The sequence below is a fragment of the Seriola dumerili genome, unplaced genomic scaffold, assembly GCF_002260705.1.
Source record: "Seriola dumerili isolate Sdu_G_001 unplaced genomic scaffold, Sdu_1.0 BDQW01000291.1, whole genome shotgun sequence".
NCBI lineage: Eukaryota > Metazoa > Chordata > Actinopteri > Carangiformes > Carangidae > Seriola > Seriola dumerili.
The window spans coordinates 5469160-5496772 of record NW_019174546.1 but is presented as its reverse complement, the minus strand read 5'-3'; the positions used below and the strand labels follow the sequence as shown (position 1 = coordinate 5496772).

Below are 27613 nucleotides of genomic sequence, written 5' to 3'. Positions count from 1 at the left end.
TCAACTAATGAGATCCATATACTCCATGTACGTTGTGGATTATGTATGTATGTATGACAATTTAGCTTCCAAAACACATGTGGGCAACAGTTTAGAAACAGAGGGTGAAAACGGGTCATATTTTACAATGTCTTGTGGAACAAAGGTGACAAGGGGTTAAAAGGATGCTGGCAACGATTTACTCAGACTCAGGCCCATGATACCTCTAAGCCCTAAAGGCTCTGTAAGTGGTCGTCACTGCCGCTAAATGTCGCACTAGACCACCTGTATCTCAGAACCAAACAAACACGTCATCGGCTGCAACCACCCGCTCCCTTCACTATGTCAGTCATCAAGGTGTACAGAAAGCCCAGTGAAAGCAGCCGCTAAACACACATCAAGAAGCTAACTGAATAAAGCTTCCCTGTGTAAACGAGAGCCAACAAAAACAACACAATCTCGCCACAACAATTAGCCCAAGCTAGCATTGCGTGATATGCTCCACAGCAATGCTGACAGAAAACCAACCAGCCAGCTAGCCATAGCAACATTTGCTGAGCACATTCATAGTAACTGTAACAGCAAGTTAGCTAACGTTAGCATGCCTTCTGTAGCCGGTCACTAATGAAAACAGACATGTAACATTATGTAGCCATCAAAGTACTTACCCATTGAGGAGAAGAAAAGAAAAGCCAGTTCCGAGTCAAGCCGGAGTCCTTTAGCAGCTCCGTAGGGCTCTCCATCCCGGTTAAGCCAGAGCAGTTTTGGCTCCATGCTTGGACTGGGAAAGACATTCATCCTTAGACTTATCCACAGGGACCGCGGTCGCAGTAACAACACTCACCGAGCCATTAAATTAGCAGGTAAAGACACTTATGGAGCCAGTAAACACTCTAAAAACTTTGAGGATGTTTTGACGGCTGGGATTTTACCCAGACATCCCCAAGGCAAGTCACCTGTGCTGTGGGTCGTAACTCTTTGTTTGTCTGACACCTTTTTAGATGAAAACATGGTTTCTTCAGTGAAGGAAACTCTGGGAGGTCACTTCCACCTGAGGATTGGTTACTGCACAGTGCCATCTTGCCTGTGGGCGGTGCCTGTCTTTTTACAGTGATCCAGCAGGACAGTCTCACATGCACTAACATGCACGCGCTGCCAGATCAGATGCCAAAACAAAGAACAGAGAAACTCAGATTACACACAAAAACGGGGGGTGTGACTTCTTCACTCAGCCCTCCATTATTCCACTATATCTTTACAAATAAAATAGTTGTTTACTGCTATATTATTGTTTAAAATCTTATTTAGAGAACTTTTACTGGGATAAAAAAAACATCCTTTACAATACAGTTTATGTGAATAGCCTAGAGAAAAATGGTTATACACTGAAAATGTTTCAGAAATGCTTCTGCAAAAATTTCTCATTGTTTGTGATTAATTTTGAGCCACCATTTATCTGGAGTTCAATATTTGCTCTCCTTTTAGCTCTGTTTTGCTCTCCACCAACTCCTGAGGGAAATATCTCTTTTTAGCAGCTGTACACAAGCTTCATTGCAGCTTTTTGTTAAAAGTAGCTGCAGCTGGAAATGCTGATGAGAGCGCTGAGAGTCAACCAACACAATGAGCTCAAAGACACTAAAACTCACCTTAGCAATAATTGTGTTCATCACTACAACAAACACCTTTCAAATACACATCAGTAATTTGATCCGTTGTTAATATAAAAAAAAGGAACAGCTTTAAACCAACAAATATATATGAATAAAGAAAATACTGATCTTAACTATGACAATTTGAGACTTCAATTTATTGCAAATTATATGCTATTACAGACTTTTAATTGTGATGACTTCCTCACTGATAAAAAATAATTAATTCCCAGTACTTGCAGTGCCTTTTGTGCTGCTCATTAAGAAAGATGTAGGTCTATTTTTCCTTAATAGTTAGAGCGAAACCGTTTAGTTGTATCCAGTGTCAAGATAAATTTGGCATCATCAGCAAAAAGAAGCATCTATATAGAACTACTACCAGATTTTTAAACATACAGATATTTCAAGTTAAACTAACTGCTAATTACATGATCACAGTGATAACAGACCACAATGAAATTACAGAATTACAATATGTCAGTTTTTTATAGATAATACAGACTTAGACTATTCAATCTTAAGCAAGTCATATACAGTAGATGTGGACCTTAACGTGGAGTATAATATTGTGTATAATATTTAAAAACAGAGAGAGGAAGTGTATTCTGTTCTGTTTTCTAGAGTCCCAGAAGTTGGTTGCACATTTACAATCTTCTGCTAGTTATTGATAATGATGAGACATTTCCACTTGATGCAGTACAAAGCAGCAAAATTGAGACATGCAACATTAAGCAACAGGGAAACCATGTACAGAGAGGATAAGTAGAACCTAGGACCTGAGAAGGACAATTTATCAGGACTGATGTGGTCTTGAAAAGGAAGGATGGCACAGGTACATCATTAGAAACACAGACATTACTTTGATGATATATGCTAATCTTATCTGTTAGTTTATTATTTGCCAATCATTTTCATGAAATTTAAATCATATATATCCTTTTCTCTTACATCTGTCTTGTAAATAACACATACGGAAACAACATGCAATTTGTTTTGAATTTGTTGGTGCAGTGAGAAAAAAAAAAGTTATTCCCTTTTTCGCTTTTTAGTGTACATTTCGCCCTTCACTGTAGTCACTGTCATTGCCGTCTCCCACTGTGCCAGGGGAAGGTGTAAACTGTTGTGTGTTCCCTTTGGTACACATAGACGTGTCTGCTTATTTTTTTCACCTGCCAGCTTTACTGGGAGGATATGACATGCACCGAGGATTCATGCTATTCCCCCAGATCCCACGCGATCCAACCAAGAGACTCCATCCTTCATAAAGATGGTTGATTTATCTCAGGCACACATTTGAATTATTCGAAATAAAACAATGTCATGTAGAAAGAAGACAGAATATGTATGAGCCCAAAAAGCCCATTAATTACATAATTTCTCTCGAACAAGGAACCATATCTCTTATTTAAAGTCATAATAACTGATGTGCAAATTTCAAGGATTTTGGTGATTATCTTCAGTGTTAAGGGAACATTGCTTCACTTCCATGAGACCACTCACACTTGACCCCATGTAATTGTACCATCAAATGCAACAAAAATTATGTACTATTTTAGAGTATATGCAAGTCCCTACTGCTGTTTTGCAGTATTGTCTAACCGTACAGATCCCATGAGGACAATGAGGAAGCTTACAGTGCTTTTGTCAGGAGGGACATGGTGACCACATGCATCAGCTGGACTGTCAGAGCTACAGCAGTCTTTTCATACGGCAGGTGTGCTTCTCTATGTGCATGGTGGCCCGGTCCGTGGAGCTGGTCAGGACGTCCAGAACTTCATCCTGTCGTTCCAGCTCTGTCTCTGCCTCCAGGGCAAGGTTCTTCAGCTGCATCAGCATCTGCGCAGAAATACACACAACCAAATAAGTACACGCTTGTGGACACACACACACACACACACACACACACACACACACACACACACGCGCACACACACGCGCACTCTCGTTTGTTTATGTAATTACACACCAGCCCCCAGTGAACACGAACAACTAAGGAGCAAGACACAAATAAAAGAAGACTTAATATTAAAACCTACACAGAGTTGGTGAGCAGTTGCAGAGTGGAACACGTGGACCATATGTGGGGAGGTGTAAAGATGGGGTCAGTGAGTTAGAAAGTGAGTGCGTTAGTGACACATAGAAGTAGATGAGAGCGAGATTTTCATTTAATGTTGAGTTTTTTCTCTTCACTTTGGTTATGAAAACAATCGCCTGCAACGTTATGTCTGCAAATCAGAAGACAATGCTACAATTCAACATTAACCATGATGCAGTAACAGCTACTCATGCGGCAGATATAATAATATTTCACATGATGTAGTATATGAAACTTGAGAATATATTCAGAGGCGAGTATTAGCTTGTCTCCTGGGATCACTGATATCATACAATACCGTTTGTTTTCTGCTTTCAGTGGGTTTAAGGAATACTGCGACTACATCTCAATGGTCCAACAACTGTGTATGTTATGGTTGATGGAACAACTTAAATATGCTGCTATGTGCCAAGCAAAACCTAATAAACACTCACTCCAAACCCCACCACCATGGTTTCTAAACTAATATTATGTTATGCTACATATGCTCTCACACACACACACACACACACACACACACACACACACACACACACACACACACACACACACACACACACACACACACACTTGCACACCCACTGACATTATGTCAGTTTTCACTGGCCGTTATATGCGGACATTGCAACTGAGCACAGAAACGGGTCCAGACAGCAGTTTAAAAAACAGATAGTATGTCAATACACACCGAGGAACAACTGTATTCACTCACTCAGGTCTGTGACTTTACAATTTCAACTGGGAGAACATAACTGAATCACACCTTGCAGTTAACATTCACAAGAGTTTTGGTGTGTCATAGAAAAACACAGAAAATGAATATTTTTAGCTGCTGCTTATACAATGGCTAGAGGACTTAAGTCATGCAGAAATCCCCAAAATTAAACATTTAGGCTACAACTATTAGAAAAATATATGAGCTAAAATTCCTAGTGTCATGGGCATTAGTGGGGTAATTTCAGGACTGTGTTCGTAGACATACAGTACACGATATCCAAAAAATGCTTTATCATCCTTATGAGTGAACCAGTTTGTACTGTTAACAAGTTGGAATTTCCAACCTCAAACGATAATAATTGTATAAAAATGCTTGGACAAAAGGGGAATATTTGCTAAAGCACTCAGGGCAGGATATTAAACTGAGTCAACATCTGTGGAAGTTGCCCCACTGTAGATTCTAATCTTGACATGAATTACATTAAGAGTGGGGTGTGTACAGAAGCGTAGTATTAACTCAAAATTGGCAGCCTTTGAAGTCTGAACCATTATCAGCATTATCAACAATACCAGTTATAAACACAATAGACAAGCCGAGCTGTATGAGCGGCCCAGTGCTGTTACTGCTATGATAAATTTGTTTGTAAAATGATTATACAGACAAAAACAACAGTAAACTAGTGTGCACTGTTATTATGTACAATAATTAACCAAATATTAGGTATAAAGTCCTAACAGTGCCTCGTTTGAGATATGTTTCATGCAGTGTGTGGACAAAATAATGCATCATGAGGCAGGACTTTTAGTAACTAAACCACGATTGACAACACTGAAACAAAGGTGGGTCCAATGCCCAGTATTTCTCAGGCCCATTATACTATATGCTTCAACTGCTATTCCTATTTGTTGTGGAATTTGTGTTTTTTCTGTGTAGCAAACATAGTTGTTATTTTTTATGGCTCTTCTCCTTTACATATTAAATGATTTTGCAGTTTTTTTTATCTATGGGCCTGTAATGTGGGAACCAATGTCTCAAGTTGCTTTCATATCTCACATATCAAATCAAAGCTGATTGCCTTACTGATAAACTGGCTGGGTCGATATATCGGCCAATATAAGTATGAGGTTACTTAGAAACAGTGTCAGTGTTACATATCCTAATGTAGGTAATGAACTGTAGTCATTCATTCATCTAAATACAATCTGATGTGTATCCAAATAAAATATACAAAAAGCTAAATTAGCCTGCTGAAGATTTTATATTAAATATCTTATTCTAAGGAACCCGTAATAGTGTTACACAAAAAAACTGTCTGAATCATAGGTCTGAATTTGCGTCACTGTGTAAGTCTTGCTACCACAGACCATATCTGTAACAGTTCTCAGTGTTGTGAGGTTCTGAATGGAAAGACGTTGTACAGTCTGACCAAATGACTGACCATGTTTCTTTTCCTCTCTTAAAACCAGGATGGACTTTGGTTTGTGGTCTCACCAAATAACATTTTAAACACACAGGATAAAAAATAAAAATCATTATGATGAATTGTGGCTTGGAATGGAACTATCAAAATACATGTTACTATAACAGCTGCCAAGGCAATCTGTTGCCTGTACACACAGACATGACATTTGTATTACCTACCTTGCATATATAAATATGAAAAATCTAAATGCAATAGTGCCTCATACAGTCATACAAGTCATACAGTCACACAGGCAATGGGAGTCCAACTGGACCTCACCTGTTTAAGTTCTTGGGCCTCAGCCTGACTGACAGATGGTTGGAGGACATGCACCTGCAACTGGGACAGCTCTCCTGCTGGGACCTCCAGTGGGAGCTCTGTCTCTTGGCACGTCTGCAACAAACCTGACTCCATGGGTGGAGATGGTGAAAAAGTGCAGAGTGCATATGTTGTTTATGAGGAAACCAGACAGTAAACTCCACAGCACAGCAACTGAAGCAATCAGGGTGAAGTGACTCATCAAAATACATTTCTGTCAAGACGAGACACCAATAACCATGTCCAACTGTCATGTGGATGAAGTGTTTTTACACGTGGCTGCACAGTTAAAAATATACAGAGGTGGAAACATAGAGCTTTGCTGCCACTCAGTGGTCAAATTTATTCTAGGCATGGAAACAACAATGAAATAACTGTTTGTCCTGTTCCTTACCTTCATTCCATGTTGTCCCTTCTGAGTCACACGGCGATGAAACTGGAGTTGCCTTGAAAGCAGTGTATTCAGTTGTGAACTCCACCTTCTTTTTGTACTGCATCTCTAACACTGACATTGCCTCTGGCATCTTGGCAGACAGGAGCCTGTAGCATATATCTGGCTTCCCAATAAACCGCTGTCTAACAGTAATCTCATAAGGACTCTGCACCCTGATTTCGTCTATTTCATTTCGTTCAAAACGATGAAGGAGCTGGCAATTTGTGTCTCGTACCTCCAATGAGGACACCAGCACCAACAAACATCCTGGTTTCAAATCTGAGTCTCCACCTTTGGATACTACAGCTGGGATGCTTGATATCACCTTACTTCTACCAGACCCCCTGCTAGCTGAAGCAGCAGCTGAAGCAGCAGCGGAAGCTGCAGCTCTTGCAGCGTCCTCTGCCTTGGCTTCTTGCTGAGTCTTCCAGGGGAGTTTACCAAAAGGCCACCAGGCGGGAGACTCCAGCTCTGACAGAAGTCTGCAACAAAGTAGACAAGGAGCATGAGAATTTGTGAGTGTTTGACTGTTTGTCATTATTAATTCAGGCTGTGTTTATTGCACCTTAGTTATAATATGCAATACACTTAAAAATAAAAAATGAGCTATATATCATCCAGTTACGAAATATGTATATAATTACTTATCAGCTACGCCCAGGTCAGAGTCAATCTTCTCCAGTCCCTGCATCATATCATCAAACTGCTCTCCTTGGTGGCTGAGGACTCTGCCAGTGTCCTCCAGTCTTCTCTGGGCCCCGGCCACCAGGGTGATCAGCTCTCTGCCTTTAGAGGGCTGAGACTCGGCCCCACGGGCCTCTGAACCAGGGGACAGGAGACGTTCTCTCCAGAAATGTTCCAACACATTATAAACCACCACCCTGTTGGGCTTAAGGGAGCCAAACCAGTGTTTCATGTTCCCCTCTTCAAGCACTGTTAGAGTGCTAAAGATGAAACTGGATGACTCCATCTTGATCTCTATAATACGGGAGAGGCGGAAGCTGGCAAGACTCTCCTTACTCTGGTTAGAAATGAAGCGCACCATGGTCCTGGTGAGGGACAGGGTGCCATTTTCCCAACGCTTCTCACTGTTGATGTAATAGGAGCCAGGCCAGCTGTGGATAGGAACGTCCCGGCTCATTTTGGAAGGAGGTACACCAAATCACCTGGTAGAAGGACAAATGCACATGCTCACATTAATGCAGTTTTAATCCAATATTACATCATAAGGGCACAGTACTGACTGATCAGTCTGCCTTAATAGTGAACATACTTTCTTCAGAGTATAATAAGGGATTCAGACAGAAGATGAGCTCCTATGAGGCGTTTACACTGGCAGCTTCAGTTTTCTATTCAACTGACCGCATTACAAGTACGTCATTATAATGTCATAACCCCTTTTAGCATTTGTTACTTCCTCTTGGTGGATTATATCCGTCCCAAACCACATTAGTCGACATTATCTTGCTGGGCTGAGCATTACGTTACCCCATAGTCTTCTCACTAAGGACGGTGATGTTTATTACGGAAGTGATGTCACACACTAGCACGGCAGTGTTTACTGTCCGACTGGAAAATGCTGCTGTGAGAAAAGGTTACCAGGGCAAGGTTTTGGGAAAAAACAAATAACAAATATTGTTAGCTATGAGGGCGGTTTCTGAATTACCTAAGATATTCTATAGTGTTAGCGTTAAAGATATTACAACGTTAAAATAGGTAATTATTACAAACAATAGACAGTAGCGGTTTTATATGTGCGTCGTTCATAAACGGTAAACTGCATTCTTAAGGATGGAGTCATATGCAGCGACCTGTTGTCAAAATAGAAAGAAAATACGGTCTAGCATAATGCAAGATTTCTAACCTAACCAGGTTCGTCAGTAGTTTGACAGTAAAAGTGAAAAGACGTAGCTAGCTTTTTCTTACCGGTTCTTGCTGTCCAAACGGAGACAGCTAAGCTTGCTAACTGGCTAGCCGAGCTCTTGTTTACCATCATGGACAGAGAGGCGTACCGCAACTGCTGCAGCCTGGTCAAAATACCAAGACAGTCGTATGAGCAGTTTTGGTCTTCACATTTTGTAGATTACATCGACAAGGAGTTGAGCTACTCTAAGTTTTTCAAGAAATACTTGCTTCCCAATCACCCATGCATGTTTTCAAGAAGGTTTACAGAGAACTGGAAATGCAGAAAACAGTGGGTGACTGAGGAGGGGAAGCCTAATTTCCAGAAACTGTTGCAAGAGTTTGGTAAATAAGCCTATTACCAATGCGTTAACCAACTACCATATATCATTATGCTGCTGTTGCCATTACTGGTGTCATGTAAGTCAATGTATTTGTTCTCTATTACAGATGAGAGTCCTGTTCCTGTTGCAAACTGCAATGCAAAGGAGTACAATGCAAACCCTAAACAAGTTATGCCTTTCAAAGAATTTATACACTACTGGAAGGAATATATCCAGAATGGCCACTCATCAGCTAAAGGATGTCTCTATCTGAAAGACTGGCACATGGCAAGGTGTAAATTTAATGCGAATTTTGAACTTGATCTTGCTTTTGTGAACAGTTATGTGCAATATATGTAACTGATAACTGTTATTATTCGACAGGGACTTTCCAGAACACAATGTTTACACCACACCTGTCTTCTTTTCCTCTGACTGGCTTAATGAATACTGGGATACACTCGAAGTGGATGACTACCGGTTTGTCTACATGGGACCTAAAGGTTCATGGTATGAAAAATTCTACATAATATTGGTAAAACCCAGATTACACATTGGTTTTTTATTTTTTACTCAGTCAGACTAACTTTCTCATCACTAGGACCCCGTTCCACGCCGACGTTTTCCGCTCCTACAGTTGGTCAGCAAACATCTGCGGTAGGAAGAAATGGCTCCTATATCCCCCAGGTCAGGAGGAGTTTCTGCGAGACACTCATGGCAACTTGCCTTATGATGTGACATCATCTGAACTTCAAGACAGAGGCCTTTTTCCTCACTCCGAAGAAGCCTGCCAGCCTCTTGAGATTATTCAAGAGGCAGGTGAAATTATTTTTGTTCCCAGTGGCTGGCACCATCAAGTTTATAATCTGGTAAGAACCGTAGAGGTAATGATATCTGAACAGTAGAGCTAGAGCAAAACGATCCATCAAATGACATATTATACATTATGGTCTTTTATAGTGACATGGAAATTCTATTTTACTACAGATGTATATAAGTTTTATTGGCATCAGCAGTTTATGATCATCACTTTAATGTTTTTCTTATAGGAGGACACCATCTCTATTAATCACAACTGGTTGAATGGCTGCAACATTGACATCATGTGGCAGTTCCTTCAGAATGAGCTGTCATCTGTTCAAAAAGAGATTGACGAGTGGAGAAACACAATGGATTCCTGGCATCAGCACTGCCAGGTACTTCACAGATAAGATGGTTCTGTGTGCAAGTCCTCCAAAAACCCACCACTGCCCTGAATGATACAATATAAACATTGCGTAAGGTGACCATCGTGTGTGTTTCTTTTCAGGTCATCATGAAGGCCTGCTCTGGTATTGATTACGGTGAATTTGCCTCGTTCCTGAAAATCATTGCTGACAACCGAATGGCTTTCCTGAATGCTTGCTCCTCTGGGGATTCCTCAGATTACCCACGACATCTCTCAGAGATCCTCACCACACTTGGACCTTACCATGCTGCCTTTGACCTACAGAGAGTGGCTCACATAATTGAATGCCTACTTTGCAATGAAGACTTTAAGCGGCTCGATCATTCAACACTGACCCTGCAGCCAGAAACCATGTTACAGCAAATTCGAGACACCATACAATCCACAAGAGGGCAGCATCTCCTTTATCAAGAGTAAGATGTTCAGTGGTGTCCCAACAATGTTAACTGACATCTGGAAATAGCTTGAATGACAAGTGCCAGTTTGTACTGTGTGAAAAAGATGATGATAGAGGTGTTACTGCACCTTTGGTTTGAGATAAATTGTAATCTCAAATGTTGCTTGTGAATGTTTGGAATTGGTTTTTGCACTGAAAGATAAAAAAGATAAATAAATAAAAAATACACAAGTTGATTGAGTTTTTATTTAGCGATTTTTTGCACATTTATTCAATAACCACGAATACCATATCACAGTTGGTATATCCTGATTTATAGTGCTGCGATATCTGTTAAATAGCATAAATCTGTGGAAAATTATACTTCACAATTTGGGAAAAATCACTCTAAAATTAAGTTTTAATGCAAAAAAATTACAAATGTGAGTTAGTGACACACAGCTGCTAAGCAATGACAGTGTAACATACTGTACTTGAGGGTTTTGTCTATGAGACGTCTGTCAAATGTGATGTATGTCACATTTTTGGGAGCTATTAAACATTCTCTTCAGTTTGTTTTCACATCTTTAGGCCACCAGTCTGGCAAAGAGGCCTCAAGTGTCACTGTGGTGTCATCAGAAGATTTGAAAGTCAACACCTCTTTGGCATGAGCCATGCGGATTAGGCTCAGACCCAGCTCTCCCACCCCTGCTCGGTGCTTCCCAGCTGGCTTGCCTGACTGCGTTTGCAGCGCCGCTCCTTCCTCGAGGTCTTGGACTGGAGATGATAAGCGTACTGGCATCAGGCGTTTCCGAACCACCCCAGTGTGATGAGTTCTGGCTGTGAGCTCCTGGCCAATGTAACAGCCTTTGCTAAAGCTGATGCCCTGCATGTAGACGAGATTTGACTCTAGTGGTAGTGCCACTCCAGGAGGAAGGTCCTTCACTCCCTCAGGAAGTCCTAGGCAACAATGACAGCAGAGAAAAGAATCAAAACTTGTCACAAAATATCAATATGATGTTGATCATATGTTCATATGAATCCATACTTCTCACCCCATTTATCTTCTAATACAAGCTGTATGCTACTAACTGGTCTCACCTATTGCATAGCGATGTCTGTGATACTCCTCTGTGTCACCTTTCTGACATGATGCAATGATATCCCAGGGGTTAATTTGACTGTCTAACACCAATCTGAAGCCCATTTCCTGAGTTCGTGGATCATCCTCCCACACCAGAGCTTTTCCAGGGGAGGAAAGCTCAGGTTTACTGGCCTGTTGACCTGGGTTTTTTTGCTGGGGGAGCACCGCCCATACAGAGAGCTCTGGACAGGGGTTAATGTTGACCTTTCTGCGAAGCTTGTACACCTTCAAGTGTCTCAAGATTGAGTCCTTAATTGTGCTGTCACACTCCAGGAAAACACCATGCCCGGCATCAGCTTCTTTCAGACTATAAAGGAAATACAGAAAGTTGAATGCCTCATAAAAAAAGAAATCCACCATCACACACCTCACTAATGTTTTCCCTTATTTTAGCTGATTAGGTCACCTTGGATTAAGCTATCCTGGGAAATTGCCATGCTTTCATCAAAATACAGGACTTCACTGAATTACTGTACATAAGCCTATTGTCCCTTTTTTGTCATATCACACATGCTCACAAGGAGTTGCATAATTTGAGAGTAAAGCATTAGCTGACATAGTGAAAATCTGTTTTTCCATTTGACTGACTTAAAAGGTGGACTTTTCTTTACACTGAACCAGGTGAACGTGACTTGCACAGACAAGCTTATACTTAGAGGTGTCTGTTTGAGCCAGACCGTACACTGGCTGCCTAACCATGATATCTATCACTAGGCTACCAATGCCAACAACTGCGTAACAAAGATAAGCGAGTACCCACACCCTTGTAACTGAATACGCATGCAAGCGTTTAAACAGAATAAAGGCTTGTACTATACCTGTACAACATGATGTCATATAGTGTTCTTCCTTGTACATTTAGCATGTGTGAGTACATGGCTCTGAGTCCAGGCTCCTCCAGCAGCTCCATGTCGTTGGTTATAATCCCCTGAAGAAACGGGCTTGTGTCTTGGCCCTGGATTTTGAGCATGGTCCTGTGAGGAAGATGATAGCACACAAACTGTCCCGGGACATTTCTAGTGTCCTGACTGTACTTCTTGACACGGGTCCCTACCGGAGCTGAAACACCGGAGAAAAACGTTACGCACAAAAATCGACCGGTGTATTTACCGGCGTAAACACCGAGACAGCTGCCGGACGTGAACGCTCTCCTGGCGAAGCACAAAACCCCCATGTTGTGAACTGTCACAAGAGTGTGTTAAATGTTAAAATGAAGTGGTTACTCGACCTAATAACACCAGTGGAGAGCTACATAACACAGGACATCACGGATGACTCCATCAGCTACGGCTCCATTTTGAAATCCCACAATGCATTTCTCGATAATATTGGAGCACGTGTGTGGTGGTTGTGCTGCCGCCTGTGGGTACATCAGAAACACTACAGTCTGTTGTTCAGTGATAAAAGCTGGATAAATAAAAAATGTATTTAATGTATATTCTGACCAGTGGTGGAAGTATTCAGATTCTTTACTAAAGAAAAAATATTGTAAAAGTACTCAATTACAAGTAAAAGTCCTGCACATAGGTATTATACGTAAAAGTCAATGCAAAAAGAGTGGCTCAGACTGTTATTATACTAGTATACATTCGGTTGCCAGACAGAGGCAGTTGGAGACTCATCCAAGACTTCTCTCCTCCAGAGTCTACAGTTACAGTCATTGATTAAGGGTAATTTGTTTCTCAGTTTGTAATAGGCCATAAGCAGATTCAGTCACCTATGAATTTTAATATGTCATTAGTAAGGGGTTCTACAATGATCCACCAGATGTGTTGCATCCCATTTCTAGAGGGTAAGTGGTCACACTGTCCATGTGAGGGGTGTCATGCTAAAGGAGGGTTTTTCACAATCTGTCAAATTGAAACTTGTTCTTATTAATGGTTTATAACTGATCGACAAAGCATTAGTAAATTATTCATTAACCATTAATACATTACAGTTTGTACATTTTTGTAAATGCTGCCTCATCATCTCTAATTTCTCTTATAACGAGAGGTAACGGACCTTGTCAAATCTTAAAGACACCATAACACAATTTTAAGTTAGTGCCCAAGTTGAAATGTTTGGCTTTAGATATGACTAAATTCTGCTTTTATTAAACACCTGGTATTGTGTCAAGTATGCATAGGAAAAAATTAACCCAGAAAATGTAGGAAAGAATCAGTCAGACCTCTCAGATGTACCATCATTTCTCATGTCTCTCAGCCTGCGTGCATGGAAGTCCTATTCCTAAATTAATGTAAACTTTTAGTGGTCTTGGACTGAGGATTGGATTCAGTACTGATCAGTGAATAAGTCCTTTCACTGAGTTATATAATGACAAAATGCGGAGCAGGCATTTTATGATGCACTAAAATGTGCTACAAACCATGCATTGCTCAGTAAAACCTATAACAGTTGGGAACATATGAAAAATGAACACGCACACGCAAACAACCACACACACACACACACACACACACACACATTGAACAACATGTGTAACTAATTAAAAGGTAAAATATTTAAAATGCCCTTTTTCTAACAAAACCGATGGAAAATAGAAAATAAAAGGCTACATTAAAGTACAATATGGAAAAGAATCAACTCTGCTTTTATTTTTTAGGAACAAAGTCAATGCATTGCACCCATTGTTCTGTCTGTTAACGATTTGTTGATTAGCACCAGGTGTGAAGTGCCACATATTGTATACAAAGAAACCTAAGCCCTGATAGCACATGGAGCATTTTTTATTTTATTTTTTTTATAGCTGTAGCTGATTCTGGAAAAGTACTATTTTCCCCTTTTTATGGCATTTTCCCATATTTAAGATAATAAAATGCTGTGTGATTTATTTAGTTGTAAAAAGTATATGCCTCTCTTGCACCCATGTTACTGTAAGTGCTGTTCTTCTCATTACAGCTTCACTGCCCCATCAGTTCAAAATAACTGAAGTAACTGATTAATCTCTACATGTCTCATCGCAGGCATGAAATAAACTGAAATCAGTTTGCACAAATGACTTGTTTACAATTTCTCAGATGATTCATGCTACAATACCTTTTGTTTGGGCTTCAATTGGATCCTTTTCTTCTACCAACACATGGAAGTTTCTGGCCATAACAACAGACATGTCTTCTCATAATAATAGAGGTTGCTTGCAAGCTTCTAACTTTGAATTACACTTCATTGAAAGCTTTCAATTTTTCAGTTTCCAAAACACACCATTGTTATTCACATGACAAGACGGAGAAGCAGACGGCTACGACAAAGCAGGAAATCAGAGGTTTGAAATAAGTTTATTTCTTCATGAATAAATACTAGAACAGTCTTTAAAAGTCTGAGGCACTTCGAAGTATGACAACAGTGAAGGCAGGATTACATATTAATCTGAAACCAGTTTTAGAAACATACTGCTTCAGTGACAGAGAAACTAAAATGCTCGACAACATGCCTAAACATAACATAAATGTAAGCTAATTGAATAGCAAAGGATGGGAATTCTACTGTAGCGTAAGTCTATACTGTATGTTCCCAGTTGAAAAGCATGCATCATCTGCTTCAGATTGCAGAAAATCAGTATTTACTTTAGACAATAATCAGATTTTCTATTCACTTACCTCTTCCCCTTCATGTGATGTGACACTGCAAGGCTTTGGAAAACATAGATAAAGGCTTTGCACGCAATGACTGAAGACCTTCCCACCAAGCAGATGTTTACCAGAAAAGCCTACAAGTGACACAGCCCTGTTTCATCACCTTCATCAAAATACTTCACCTTTAATCCAGCGACACCCATCCATACTACATCCAAAAATACTTCCCCAAATAATAAACATGCATCTTTCCAACAATCACCATTCTTCAGAAATGACTCATTGTGCATTTGTACAGTGCTTTATACTGCATTTTCAAATTTGGCCGTAGGGTACAATCCCACACTTTCAAATTTAAATTTCTTCAAATTAATCCAGTTCAGCAGCAGTCAAGGGTAGATCAGATAAACAGCTCAAAGCACTCTGTTTACATATTTGACGTTTCAGCTGGAATTAGAGATGTTTAACTAAGTAAGCAAATGTTAACCGTGTCTGAAAGCTATGGCAAGCACAAAATTACACACTACAGTAACAAAGGAGATTCATGATACTGGATTTGATAATTTCTTCATGGGTGGTTTGTTTTTTATTCCCAAAAACTAAGCCTACTCTTAACTGTACTCCTTCAGTCAGTGTGATTGAAATTCTCAGTTGTTATTGTCCAGAGTCGCATCTCATACTCGCACACGCATCCTCCAGCTGTTTCACAGTGCAGTCCTGGAGTCTTAAATGTTTTTACTGTTAATGTACGAAATTAGATTTATCTCTAGATCCAGACTGAGGTCTTTCCATTTTTTACAATGGTTGCAGCCTTCTCTGTGGCTGATTTTGGCCTGGCTCCTTGTTTCTCTTGGACTGTATTGACTCGGTTTTGCTCGGCCATAGTGCCCCCAGATACAGGACTACTGGTTCTGGAGGTCTGCTGGTTGTTCTTGGTCTGATATGTTTGAAAGGCCATATCGAGCTGCTCCTGGGCAACCCGTAGGTGACGGTGCAGGCTCGCCAGATCAGAGGGGATGTTCTCATCCGGGCTGGTGCACTGCTGCTCCTGGGCCACATTAGCCATGTTCTGCTCGTGGGTGATGAGGCTGTTGGGGATCCTGCTCGGTTTGTCTGTCTTCATCACTAGGTTGTACCCCGGAGGGGAGGCCGGGATGTTGCGAGAGAACGGGTAGCCGTAGGATGTCCGCCGGCCCCGGCTCCTCTTCATGCGAAGCGTATCCCGAAAAGTGCCAATTCCCAAGTGGAGCATCTCGCACACATTTAGCACCAGACAAAGACAGCTTACCACATACATTATGAGGAGGAAGATTGTTTTCTCTGTGGGCCTAGAGATGAAACAGTCCACGCTGTGTGGACAGGGAAGCCTGCTGCATACATATGAAGGATTAACTCGAAAGCCATAGAGCAGATACTGTCCTGCAAGGAAAGCAATTTCAAAAATTGCTCGTGACATGAGCTGAAGAACATAGATTCTCATCAGTCCTTCTTGCATAATTCTTTTGCGGCCGTCATGTTTTGGCGGGTCTTTGCTGATGCTGCTTCCTTGCTCAGGCTTGACCTCCTGCGCCTCCAGTGTATCCTCATAGATCATGGGCTCTGCATCGTCATCTTCATCTTCCTCCAAGACCTCCTCCAGATGGTGGCTCTCTCTCCACCTGGAATGAGGAGGTGGCTTCTTGCGGAACCTCTGTTGTTTCCTGCGCTCCACCTCCGAAGCTCGGGCTATCTTGTGAATAGCATAACCCATGTACATGATGGAGGGAGTGGAGATCATGATGATCTGGAAGACCCAGAAACGGACGTGCGAGAGGGGAGCAAAGGCATCGTAGCATACGTTGTCACAACCGGGCTGCTTGGTGTTGCAGGTGAACTTGGTCTGCTCGTCCGAGTAGATGGACTCACCTCCAACTGCTGTGAGCACAATGCGGAAGATGATGAGCACAGTCAGCCACACTTTCCCCACGAAGGTGGAGTGGTTGTGGATCTCTTCCAGGAGACGAGTGAGAAAGCTCCAGCTCATGTTGCTCTTACAAGCTTTTCAACTAGAATCTGTAAAGAAAGAAAAAAAAAAGAATAAATCAATTGCAGTGATAACACGTCAGTAACCGTATTCCTACGGTTGTTTTCCTTTTATCAAAAGCTGGTTTTGTTTAGTTGTCTAAAGAAAGGAAGTTCAGTGTTGGGCTGCAGCAAATGATAATTTGCATTACTGACAAATGTTCAGATTTTTTTCTCTATTAATCAATTTATCATTTAGATCAAAGCTAATGAAAAATGTGTATCACAGTTTCGCAGAATTTTCACATGTATTTTATTTTATCCAACAAACAAATCCAAAAATATTCAATTTACAATCAAATAAGACAAACAAAACCACATTGGAGAAGCTGTAGCGAGAGAGATTTTGGCATTTTTGTTTGAAAAATAAAAGATTAATCAATTATCAAAATACTGTAGTTGTTCATAAATCTGATTAATTTGATAACCCTTTCTCTAAGTCTAATCCAGTGAAGATGCATAATTGAGAAATGTGGCATACTGTTTTAAGTATAATGATATATAAATGATTTACGTATAAATAACCTTCTGAATGCTGTTTTTTGTCTTATTTTCAATGAGCAATAAATCTTTTCCAGATGTCCCAAACATAAACTGTTCTCATCTGCTCAGTAATAGTTCTTGATGTAGAGTAGACATACATTTCAATTGATTACACATCGAGACACAAAACAAAGGCTTGTGTTGATTCATGTCAGCAAGTACAGTGATGTCATTCAGTCACCCGAACCCGACACATGACACGCAGCATTTACAATATCCATCATTCAAGCAGATTGAAGTAGTTAGTTAAAATGGCAAAAATAGCAAAGTGAGGATAAAAAAAAAACCTGCCAACAACAGTCGTTTTGATTAGACCCAAGAACATGCTGATGAGCTACAAGATAGTGACAGATCAAAAACACAAAATGAAACTGACACAACTCTGAATGTATAAAAACCCCATTCATATACCAGAGTGTGCTCCACTCAAAATGCCACTTCAGAAACATACTTTATGTAGCACTTTAACACTTGATGCCAAGGGACACACACACACACACACACACACACACACACACACACACACACACACACGCAGAAAAAAACAGATGACAAGAAACCTCACAGTCTCATACTCTCCTCACAGCCAGAGTCACTGCTGACTCTGTGAGGTGAATGAAGCTCGGATGAGGCGACAGCGCAGCGCTTCTGTCCCTTCATTCATGGGGCAGAGCTGCAGAGTTCACGTTGATCTCATGACTGCGGCACTGTGCTCCCTGGCATGGGATGTGCCATCTCCCCTGCCATCTGAGTGAACAGGAGAGGCTTGTTGCTTCTGCCACGAGGCCCCCCCCCCCCCCCCCCCCGATCCAGCACTGGCGCTGACACGGAGGGGTACAGCCACATGGAGACAGATGGCACCTATGGTAGGCAACGCATGTTTGCCCCAGGATGGCGTGACAGGAGGGCCACTTCCACTTTACTTTAGGAATCACACTGAATGAATTTGTAGTATCATACTGTCAACCATATTCTAACAACGACTATTAACATTTAAGTGTCCTTGAGATATCTGACTGCTCTTTCTGATTAGAAGTGATGCAGCGATTTTAACTGGCTCTGCTACAAAAAGAGAGTTTTAATCCAGGGGAGATTTGGCTAGTTTAATAAAGAGTAGATTTCACTGAAGATGTATAGTAATTCTTTCGGATTAAGAGCAGAAATGTATATGCAACATATACATTGCACAGTTTGAGCAAAGTTTGAAATCATTGTTTGGATTCCTGATTTTTTGCTAAAACGTGTCTGTTGAGAGTAAGAGAAATAATATAATTTTCACGAATAATCTTTTTAAAATAGAGAAAACAAGGGTAAAAGTGACCATGCTTTTAGGAATTTAAATGTTTCAGAAATACAGTCTGTCTCACAATGTTACAGAGGCAGGTACGGAAACGATTAAATTATATTAAATACATTCTTTTAAGATTTTTAAATTCCAAAAAATAGAGCCACATTTTAATAAAAGTATATTACAGTTAGATTGTCAGATTGTAAACTAGAGAAACAATATTGAGCTCACTTCAATATCAGTAGCGTTTGTATGTGACACATTGTGGTATCAGGTATTTAAACATGAACACAAGTGCAGACCTAATCGAGTTTACATTATACACTTGCATCATACTGTTGGATGAAAATCCAAGAACAACCTCTTATTACATTGTTTCAATTGCTTTGCCTTTTGATAGGAGAATATTAAGATTTGAAGAAGAAGATTTGAAATGATCTTTCAACATGATTAATTCAGACACTGGACCACACAAACAGTTTGACTGATACAACCGTGCATCTAAAGTGGTATGACAGGATAGCCGAGCAGAAACTATCATACTGTTTCTTTACAGGAAAGTCAATAATTGCAACAACAAACCTGGTAAAGCCGTACATGCATTTCCCATCTTGAAGGTCTCCTCTGCCCTCTCTAGATTTCCCCTCAACAGTCTGATCCATGGAATTCCACTTCCATCCCAATGTCCCGGCCATTTTTCAACTTATTGATAACTTCCGAAATTGCAAAAAGAAAAAAAAAAAAAGAACCAACAACAACCAAGAAACACTGACAAACAAGACTTTCTACGTATCCTGTTTTCTATTTATCCTGTTTCCTCACTGTGTGAAGAAGTGAGGTCTCGCCGCTGCGAATGCCTCACATTCTGGCTTGTGTCTGGTTTCTATTACACCAGCCTTCTGCCCAAGAAGGAAGTATAAAAAACAGGGAGGCAGAAAAAAAAAATCCTCCTCTGGCAAGTGACCCTCATCCAAGGGTTCAGACTTGAGGATACCGTACTGCACACTGAAATGAACACCCAGCTGAGGAAGCGTGTTAATCGCAACACAGTCAACCCAACCTCCAATACTCATATGCAACATTTGTAACACAGCTGATGAGGGTCTCTCTCTCTCTTGCTCTCTCTCTCTCTCTCTTTCTCTCTCTCTCTCTCCCTCTCTCTATGTCTACATCTATCTATGTATCTCAGCCTCTTGCAGGTTAATGTCTTCATGCCCCCCAACCTTTTAAACAGCAACAACAGTGGCTCACTCTGAGGACAATGGTGATGTATAGAGTAGTTGAGTTGTTGCACGCCTCACACACACACACACACGCACACACGCACACACGCACACACGCACACATGCACACACGCACACACACACGCACACACGCACGCACACATGCACACACACACACACACACACACACACACACACACACATACACACACACAAACATGAATGCAGATTTTCACCTCTATATTATCAATTACATAACATGTGTGCAGTGGATGACAGTTATGAAAAATAAGAACTTTTGGGGGGGACAAAGACGGGGAGTTCGAGGACAGAAGTGTCACACAGACATAAGCCACCTTGCCTCAGTGCAGATCCGCTAGAATGTAACCAGCAGGTATGCTCAGTCATATCAAGTGTCATAATATTTACATCTTCAATCCAGGCAGATGGCCAGATAACAGAGCAGTGGACAGGTCGCACTCTGCTCCACCGCTCCGTGTCTTTTCCGACTTGATGTTTATGCTTGAAGCTTTCACCTCGGCCTGTGGAGCGCAGTAGCACACGTTTGTTACTTAAGGAATGTGATGGATATTTTTACATCATGGCAAGAGCGGGCATACGTATGTGGATAGAAGTCTGTCTCTCTTTCTCTCTCTCTCTCTCTCTCTCTCTCGCTCTCTCTCTCTCTCTCTCTCTCTCTCTCTCTTTCTCCCAGACATACACACATACATTTCGTTACATTTTTTTTTTTTTTTATGCTCTGATATGACACGACAAAGCACAGATGAGAAGGTAATTCATGCAAGATTAAAATCGGAAAGGAATATCTCCATCTCTTTATTCCATGTGCCAGGCCCCCTGTCAAGTTTAGGAAGGGATCTAAACTCAACTACTTTTAATAGAGGACAGATAAACGGGCTTGTGTCTGGCTTGCATTAATGAAATGTGTCTGCTCATTGTCACAGTGACCATATTATTATAATGCTACTTTCACAAGGCCCCTCAATAACCCTTAATTATGATCTGTATACTGCTATAAAGTAAAGAATAACGTTCATCAGCATCAGTGAGTCCGCCATCAAATAGATCACAGTTTCAACTCGGTTACTTAAGTAATTATGAAAAGTTCTTGACCCTCTATGCCTTAATACATTGTAAGTAATATTTTTGGGTCGTCAGAGAGCAAAGACAACTGCAGCAAAACGCGTCAAAAAGGGGAGATGGTGCAAAGCACATGAGAAGTCTTTGCATTTAGATCTTATCCTGTTTGAGTAGTTTGTGGTCTAAAGAAAGCTCTGAGAGCCAGCCATCTGGGCCTGCAGGACCCATCCTCCAGAGGCCTCGCCTTCAAGGCTCCCCTCTCCATCTGACTGAGGAGATGTGGCGTAGCGAGCACCCCTGGTGAGGCACTGAGGAAAAGAAGACAGGGGATGCTGCTGGAATGACTAGAGCATTTGGGGTTTGGACATGTGCTATCCCCGAGGGACAGATGAGCACGTGTTTTTAAGTTGCGATGCATTCCTCTTCCTCCAAAATCTTCCCGTCATCCAAGAGATACAGATGGTCCAGTGAAGACGGCTGATAAGAGAGCAGGAGTGTGATTTTAAATTCAAAGTCAATTAGAGTTTATGTTCCTCGACAGTTGGTACGTCTCCCTGTCTGTGGTTGTGGTTTACAATTAACACTCATTGAGGTTCCACAGTTTTCCTGTCTAATTGAACAAAACATCATTCACACTAATAAACACATCTCTTCCAAGAAAAATTATCATCATCTAAATAGAAAAAGGGTTCCGCCAAAAAAGGAACCTTTATTTTCATCTCTCATTTTCTATCCTTCCTTGTATTTCATTCTCATTATTAAACAAAATAGGCATATGAAACATTCGAATTTCATAATTACCTGTAATAAATTACCCTACATCGAACTGTTAGCAGCATTTATGTGACAACACTGTATGAATTATGAAATAATAGATTTTTTTCCAACAATTATTTTGTCTTTATCTGAATCGCTGTTATCTAAAGCAAAAACAAAAGCGAACAAACTCATGGAGCCAAACCAATGATTGTCTGGTGCTTAATGTGTTGTCCCCGCGTCCTCGGACAATCCAGGCTATTCTAGCTTTGGGAAACTGCAGTTCATGTTGATAAATATTGATTGAACTGCCCAGAGCCAGGAAAAATATTACAGTATTCAGCTGTAAGACATTGCTTGACATTGCTCTTGTCACAAGGACTGGCATCCTGTGACAGCCAAATGACAGTGTTTAATATTCATTAGGTCAAAGTTATATTTAGTGTTGAATGTAAAATGTAAATCTGATCATTTTGTCCCAATTGTCATCTGTAAGATTAAAAAAATAAAAAGTACAAAAAAACGTAAGCTCACAGCTGACAAATGAACACACCGGCATGCTTCAGGTGCTTAAAGACAAAATTACTTTTAACATGAAAAATACAATTTTTTGTGATGCAAACGAACACTCACTATATGAATTACTTCTTAAGTGTATAACCCATGTCCTCATGTGTGCTGTCATTGCCTAAATCTGATGTTTTAGTCCCAGACAGTTTCACCTTTAAGAGGTCACTGGGAGCTGTGAGGGTTTGCAGCGTAGCCGATTGTTGCAGTGATGCAACATGGCGGAGTGAGCATCTCGACAACTCTCCTTGGCCGCCGCCAATGTCATCACAAGAGTTTTATCCACATGTATTTACTGAACAAAGTTGATGCGAGCAGACTGGGGGCTGTGGAGGTCTGTGTTTATGTAACAGATCAAGCTCCACCATGTGACTTCAATGTGCCCCCCTCCCTCCTTACACCCCCCCCCACCCCCCACCCTTAGAGAAAAGAGTGACACAAGACACCAGAGCAAAAACATGCAACTTGGTGCGAGGACTCCTCCTCTCTCCCATCTCTCCCACCGCTATCATTAAGCTGCTCTCACCAGCCTGTGGGGGGCTATCCTATAGGCAGCCTGAGAGTGGTGGCAGTCCCATCTCATTTGTTCAGTTTTTCTCCCAGTTTCTCAGCTGAGCCTATCCTACCCCCGGGCTGAGTGCGTCCCGTGCCAGTTTTGCTAAGGCTGGACTCTACTGAAGCGACTGAGATGAAAAGCCTTGAGGTGGATGCCAACAACTTTCCTCAGCCACGGCTCTGCGTCTCCCTCATATGAGCAAAGCAGCTCGTGTTGAGTGTGAATTACACTGTTTTAACATTGCACTCAAAAAAACAAAAACAAAGGAACTTTACTCTTGACACCACGACTCTACAAATAAACACAAGTTACATGATTGATTAGTTTTGAATGTGTAAAGGTAATTAAAAAATCAAAAATAACAAGTGGCAGTTATTCCTTCATATTTCAAAAAAATAATGACAAAGCCCTAATCCTCATAAACTCACTTAAAGATGGGAGTCGTATGTCAAATTATTTAAAGCACTAGAGCGAATGAGGATATGCAGCAATATTTCAACATCCTTAAAAATAGATTATGTTCCATTGGAAATTGGCCTGTTTCCTGTCGCAGAGGGAAGTTTCATTTTACTGCTCTGAGATTGTACTGTCATTCTGAAAGTAAAGATTTGCCACAAGGTGTGGTATGACCTGACTGTGAGGACAGACATCATGATCTTAACAGTCATGTTTCATTTATATTTATGAGTAAGTGTCGAAATGTGATTAAAACTTATATCTAATATGGAAGTCATAAAGCATTGCACCGATTTCGCTTCACCCATTAGATGACTGTCATAATTAACCCTCTGATTATGAGCTGTTCCCACCAGGGCAGTAAAAAACCAACACACAGCTACCCTCCAAATAAACAAAACAACAGTGCTTTGCTTGCAGTGCCGCAGGGCCTTAATCTCTGACATTATCTTGTCTTAACTGGCTATGTCAGAGGCTGATCTGAGGCAGGCCCAAAGGAGCAGCAGACCTAGTCAGGGTCATTTGGACTAGCAGAGATATGTTTACTGCAGCTCCTCCTTCCTTCCAGACGCCTTAGTGCCGTTGCCCTTCTCTAACTCAGTGGAAGTCCAGACACTTGTAGCAATGCTGCAGGACCCCCACTGATAACAGCAATATACCCTCTCTCTTTGGAATACACTTACGCAAGAAGTGCTCAGATCAAAACTGTCCATGTGCACGTACTGCAGATTGTGACATTTTAAAGCTCAGCTATTAAACCAGTGATAAGAAAAAAAGGCAGTCTTCTGAGCAAAAGGCACTGGAAGGTGGGAACAAATTGGGCAAAAGATTAACCTTCAAGGTCATTAAGTGATTATACATTAAGTGGGAACATAAAAGAAGAAGAACACCTGCCATTAAATATTATACATACAGAGTATAGTTAAATATATGTTTGCTTTCAAAGCCTAGTTTAGTTCATCTGCTTGCTTTTCTCAGTGGACGCTGTGGCCACCAGATGTCAGTCATGTATTCAATAAGAACAGACCGCTCAACAACTTTCAGGAACATACTTGACTTTCAGTGACACTTAACTGAGGTGAATGACCAGTCTAGACTGATGTCACTGACTAGGTGAGAGGATAACAGTCCTGATAGTGGGAGCAATGACCCAGCTGACAATAAGTAACATTAGCAGAAAAGCAGAAAAAAAAAAAAAAAAAAATGTGTGCCAGATCTTCATGACCACGAACACATCCTCAAGGTTAGGTTAAGAGTATTTTAAGGCATTTGATGCATCAGATTATAACATTTTAGGAGTGTAGTCTATAGAGAAAGTTAATACTTTACAATTTATTTCAAAAGTATTGTCATTTGCCACAGCACAGTTTAATATGGCACACAAACCTTCGCTAAAAATCCAAACAACTACAGCCATGAGTAGAAATTCCAATGACTACAACAAATCACGCGTAGCTTACAGCAAACCAGGAGAGGTTATATATGTTCATTGTCCCATTGTTTCAGGCTTTGGGGACTGCTCTCCTGTTACACCGCTCGCCTTACTGCATCATTGAAATAGACAAAATTTTAACCAGAGAAATCGTCCCATTCATATTAACAGGATATGTAGCTTGGTTTAATATTCAACAAAGTCAGCTACACTTTCAAACATAAAATCCAACCCTATGTGAGACACTGGTCAGCTGCGTTTAAAGACTAAATCTCTCAGCTTGCTGGATGGCATCTCTTTCTGATGGAGGATCTCTCTTATATAGAAAATGCATAGATTATGCAAAAATGTAGTCAGCAAACCTACTTCTTTTCTGCCACTTCACTTTGAGTTGTATGAACTTTTACATACCCAGCTAAGTTTCAGTGATGGTGAGAAATTAAAGCTGTTATTCATGCATAGAAAGCCAAATCATATGCTATGAGAGCATAATCCACAGCACCACAGTGACAAAAAGGGCATTTAAAGGCAGCACTTACCTGTCCATGTGAATAAAGCTGTAGCTTACTCTATGCTTTATGGTAGAGCATCCTTGGCGGGAATCCAGAGGCATCGTTTCACTGCTCAGGCTCAGAGGGATGAGAGAGACAATGGGTCATTTTTCTTCAAAACCCCTCACCACCAAGTACAGGCAGCACACTCAGGAAACCAGCATCCTGCCAAAGGCCCCATTGTTCGCCAGCCTGTCCGCCTCCATTGTCATGACCACCGAATGTTTATTTGTTTAATGAAGGATGATTTCTACTACCACCCCATTCATTCACCCAGAAATTAACAGTGACGTAGATCTGGACCTTTAAAACCTTGCTTAGTCTCATTTAGCCATGTGTGCTAAAGTGTGTGTGCCTGCATGAGATGTGAGATGACGACTTAACTATCACAGGGAATCCACTTTATTTTTTATTCATTTTTTTTTAAAGGGTTTAGTCAACCTCCAGTGGATTTTTAGGCATTTATTATCTACTTAAAAGTTTCTTCTGACACAATTTGAAGACTTTCCTTTGTAAAGGTTATTTTCAAGGCCAAAAAAAGGTTGCATAAGGCATTTCCTCAGCTGGATGCAAAGGGCGGTTTGTTGTTTTTTTTTTGTCAAGTGATGGAAATATGGCATGACAAGTCCTTTTCCTGATGTGCCATGGCATGCTCAAAACATAAAAGATCTGACATTCATTCTTTTTTTGGCATTATGTTTGACCTCTTATTGTATCTCAAATGTAGTACGGTATAAAAATGAAGCTGAACTTATGTGTAGAGAAAGAAGCAGCTTGTACTGTATGGTAATAAGAGCTATGAAAGAGCTATGTAAAACATTTGGGGGATGAGCAAAATTCAAAATTTACAGGTTTCATTTTTTTCAAAAATTACCGGCCCCCAAATATTTTTTCTTGTTACGAGATTAAAAAGAAAAAGTTAAAGATTATTTAAAATGCTATTTATTCTAAGCGACATACACAAACATATAAATATGACTATGAGTAAGAAATGATAAATTAAATGTCTAACCAATAAGTAATCTCTCAATGAGTAATCACTCCTGTATTGAGAAAAAAAATAGCTGATACACAACACAATAATTATTTCTATCATTGTATTTAGTCCACATCTAAAGTATTTAGCTTAGCATTCAACAAGCATTTTAAAAATCCCTTTAAATGTACCTGTGATGATAATAATAATGATGATTATAACTAAATTACAATACAATCATCATCAATCAAATTACAATCATAGACACATACAGCGTATCATAAGCGTAACAGTGAAAATTAATTCCGTGACTGCAAATGATTTGGTCAAGAGGTGAAATATAAAGAGTGAAAAACAGACAGCCAAGAACAGAGCACTGGGCTATTCCATATTGCACATCAGAGTATGTCTATATAGTATTGTTATAGGAGATACACCGTGTTCTGTCAGATAAATTTGAAAAGAAAATAAGGTTTGACACTGTCTGATTGTTACCTATAAACCCTGGTGTGAAGGTTTGCTTAACAACAGCTTTTTTCAAACTAGTTGGGACAGTGCCCGTAGTCAGTGATAAATCAGCAATGTTTAGCAGCGAATGTACCAAAACTGGCCAGAGATCTATTGGACAGTTTAGATAATATATAACATAATAAATGTGTGACTCTCCAAAAATTAAATGTAAAACGATGGGCACTTCTCGCACTCAATGGTCGCCATCTTGGCTATGTAGTGGAAGGAGAAGGACCCCCAACATACTTTCAAACTCATGAACATTGTCATTGTAATTTCCATGTTGCATGACAAATGAGCACACACAGGACAGTGAAATGTTAATTTTGATGTCAAGTTAGCAAAGCAGCCAACAGGTAGGCGACACTTGCGGTTACCTGTTGCAATCATC

At 40.5% G+C, this 27613-nt stretch overlaps 4 protein-coding genes across 8 annotated transcripts; 1 reads left to right on the top strand and 3 right to left on the bottom strand.

Annotated features, from left to right (window-relative positions):
* Window positions 1-1779: 1779 nt before the first annotated feature.
* Window positions 1780-8649, bottom strand: snap47 (synaptosome associated protein 47). Of its 3 annotated transcripts, none has more exons than XM_022757956.1 (5): window positions 8581-8649; window positions 7299-7820; window positions 6616-7136; window positions 6183-6307; window positions 1780-3464 (listed from the first exon to the last, which is right to left on the bottom strand). In XM_022757956.1, exons 2-5 carry the CDS (start codon window positions 7793-7795, stop codon window positions 3318-3320), a joined length of 1290 nt encoding a protein of 429 aa, XP_022613677.1. In that variant the 5' UTR covers window positions 7796-7820; window positions 8581-8649; the 3' UTR covers window positions 1780-3317. The 3 variants fall into 3 exon arrangements, with proteins under 3 accessions (XP_022613677.1, XP_022613676.1, XP_022613675.1); XM_022757955.1 differs by lacking the exon at window positions 8581-8649 and adding an exon at window positions 8143-8227; XM_022757954.1 differs by lacking the exon at window positions 8581-8649 and adding an exon at window positions 7928-8178.
* Window positions 8225-10727, top strand: jmjd4 (jumonji domain containing 4). Its single transcript, XM_022757953.1, has 6 exons — window positions 8225-8901; window positions 9007-9172; window positions 9264-9389; window positions 9481-9748; window positions 9929-10075; window positions 10189-10727. The coding sequence occupies exons 1-6, from the start codon at window positions 8649-8651 to the stop codon at window positions 10522-10524; spliced, it is 1296 nt and encodes a 431-aa protein (XP_022613674.1). The 5' UTR covers window positions 8225-8648; the 3' UTR covers window positions 10525-10727.
* Window positions 10728-10732: 5 nt separating this feature from the next.
* Window positions 10733-12934, bottom strand: iba57 (IBA57 homolog, iron-sulfur cluster assembly). Of its 2 annotated transcripts, XM_022757958.1 has the most exons (4): window positions 12856-12934; window positions 12446-12686; window positions 11585-11934; window positions 10733-11443 (listed from the first exon to the last, which is right to left on the bottom strand). In XM_022757958.1, exons 2-4 carry the CDS (start codon window positions 12595-12597, stop codon window positions 11052-11054), a joined length of 894 nt encoding a protein of 297 aa, XP_022613679.1. In that variant the 5' UTR covers window positions 12598-12686; window positions 12856-12934; the 3' UTR covers window positions 10733-11051. The 2 variants fall into 2 exon arrangements, with proteins under 2 accessions (XP_022613679.1, XP_022613678.1); XM_022757957.1 differs by having other exon boundaries at window positions 12446-12922.
* Window positions 12935-14933: 1999 nt separating this feature from the next.
* Window positions 14934-25742, bottom strand: LOC111231037 (gap junction gamma-1 protein-like). 2 transcript variants are annotated; one of them, XM_022757991.1, is made up of 2 exons: window positions 25725-25742; window positions 14934-17254 (listed from the first exon to the last, which is right to left on the bottom strand). In XM_022757991.1, the coding sequence occupies exon 2, from the start codon at window positions 17223-17225 to the stop codon at window positions 15969-15971; it is 1257 nt and encodes a 418-aa protein (XP_022613712.1). In that variant the 5' UTR covers window positions 17226-17254; window positions 25725-25742; the 3' UTR covers window positions 14934-15968. The 2 variants fall into 2 exon arrangements, with proteins under 2 accessions (XP_022613712.1, XP_022613713.1); XM_022757992.1 differs by lacking the exon at window positions 25725-25742 and adding an exon at window positions 19677-19701.
* Between the last annotated feature and the right edge of the window lie 1871 nt (window positions 25743-27613).

Coding starts and splice junctions, on each gene's coding strand:
- snap47 (XM_022757956.1), bottom strand. CDS start 7,795: ATGAGCCGGGACGTTCCTATCCACAGCTGGCCTGGCTCCTATTACATC. Junction 6,308..6,615: donor AGGGACAACATGGAATGAAG/GTAAGGAACAGG, acceptor CCATGGAGTCAG/GTTTGTTGCAGACGTGCCAA. Junction 3,465..6,182: donor AGGCCCAAGAACTTAAACAG/GTGAGGTCCAGT, acceptor ATTTCTGCGCAG/ATGCTGATGCAGCTGAAGAA.
- jmjd4 (XM_022757953.1), top strand. CDS start 8,649: ATGGACAGAGAGGCGTACCGCAACTGCTGCAGCCTGGTCAAAATACCA. Junction 9,173..9,263: donor AAAGACTGGCACATGGCAAG/GTGTAAATTTAA, acceptor ATTATTCGACAG/GGACTTTCCAGAACACAATG. Junction 9,749..9,928: donor ACCATCAAGTTTATAATCTG/GTAAGAACCGTA, acceptor TTTTTCTTATAG/GAGGACACCATCTCTATTAA.
- iba57 (XM_022757957.1), bottom strand. CDS start 12,801: ATGGGGGTTTTGTGCTTCGCCAGGAGAGCGTTCACGTCCGGCAGCTGT. Junction 11,935..12,445: donor TATGACATCATGTTGTACAG/GTATAGTACAAG, acceptor TTTCCTTTATAG/TCTGAAAGAAGCTGATGCCG. Junction 11,444..11,584: donor CAGACATCGCTATGCAATAG/GTGAGACCAGTT, acceptor ATTGTTGCCTAG/GACTTCCTGAGGGAGTGAAG.
- LOC111231037 (XM_022757991.1), bottom strand. CDS start 17,225: ATGAGCTGGAGCTTTCTCACTCGTCTCCTGGAAGAGATCCACAACCAC.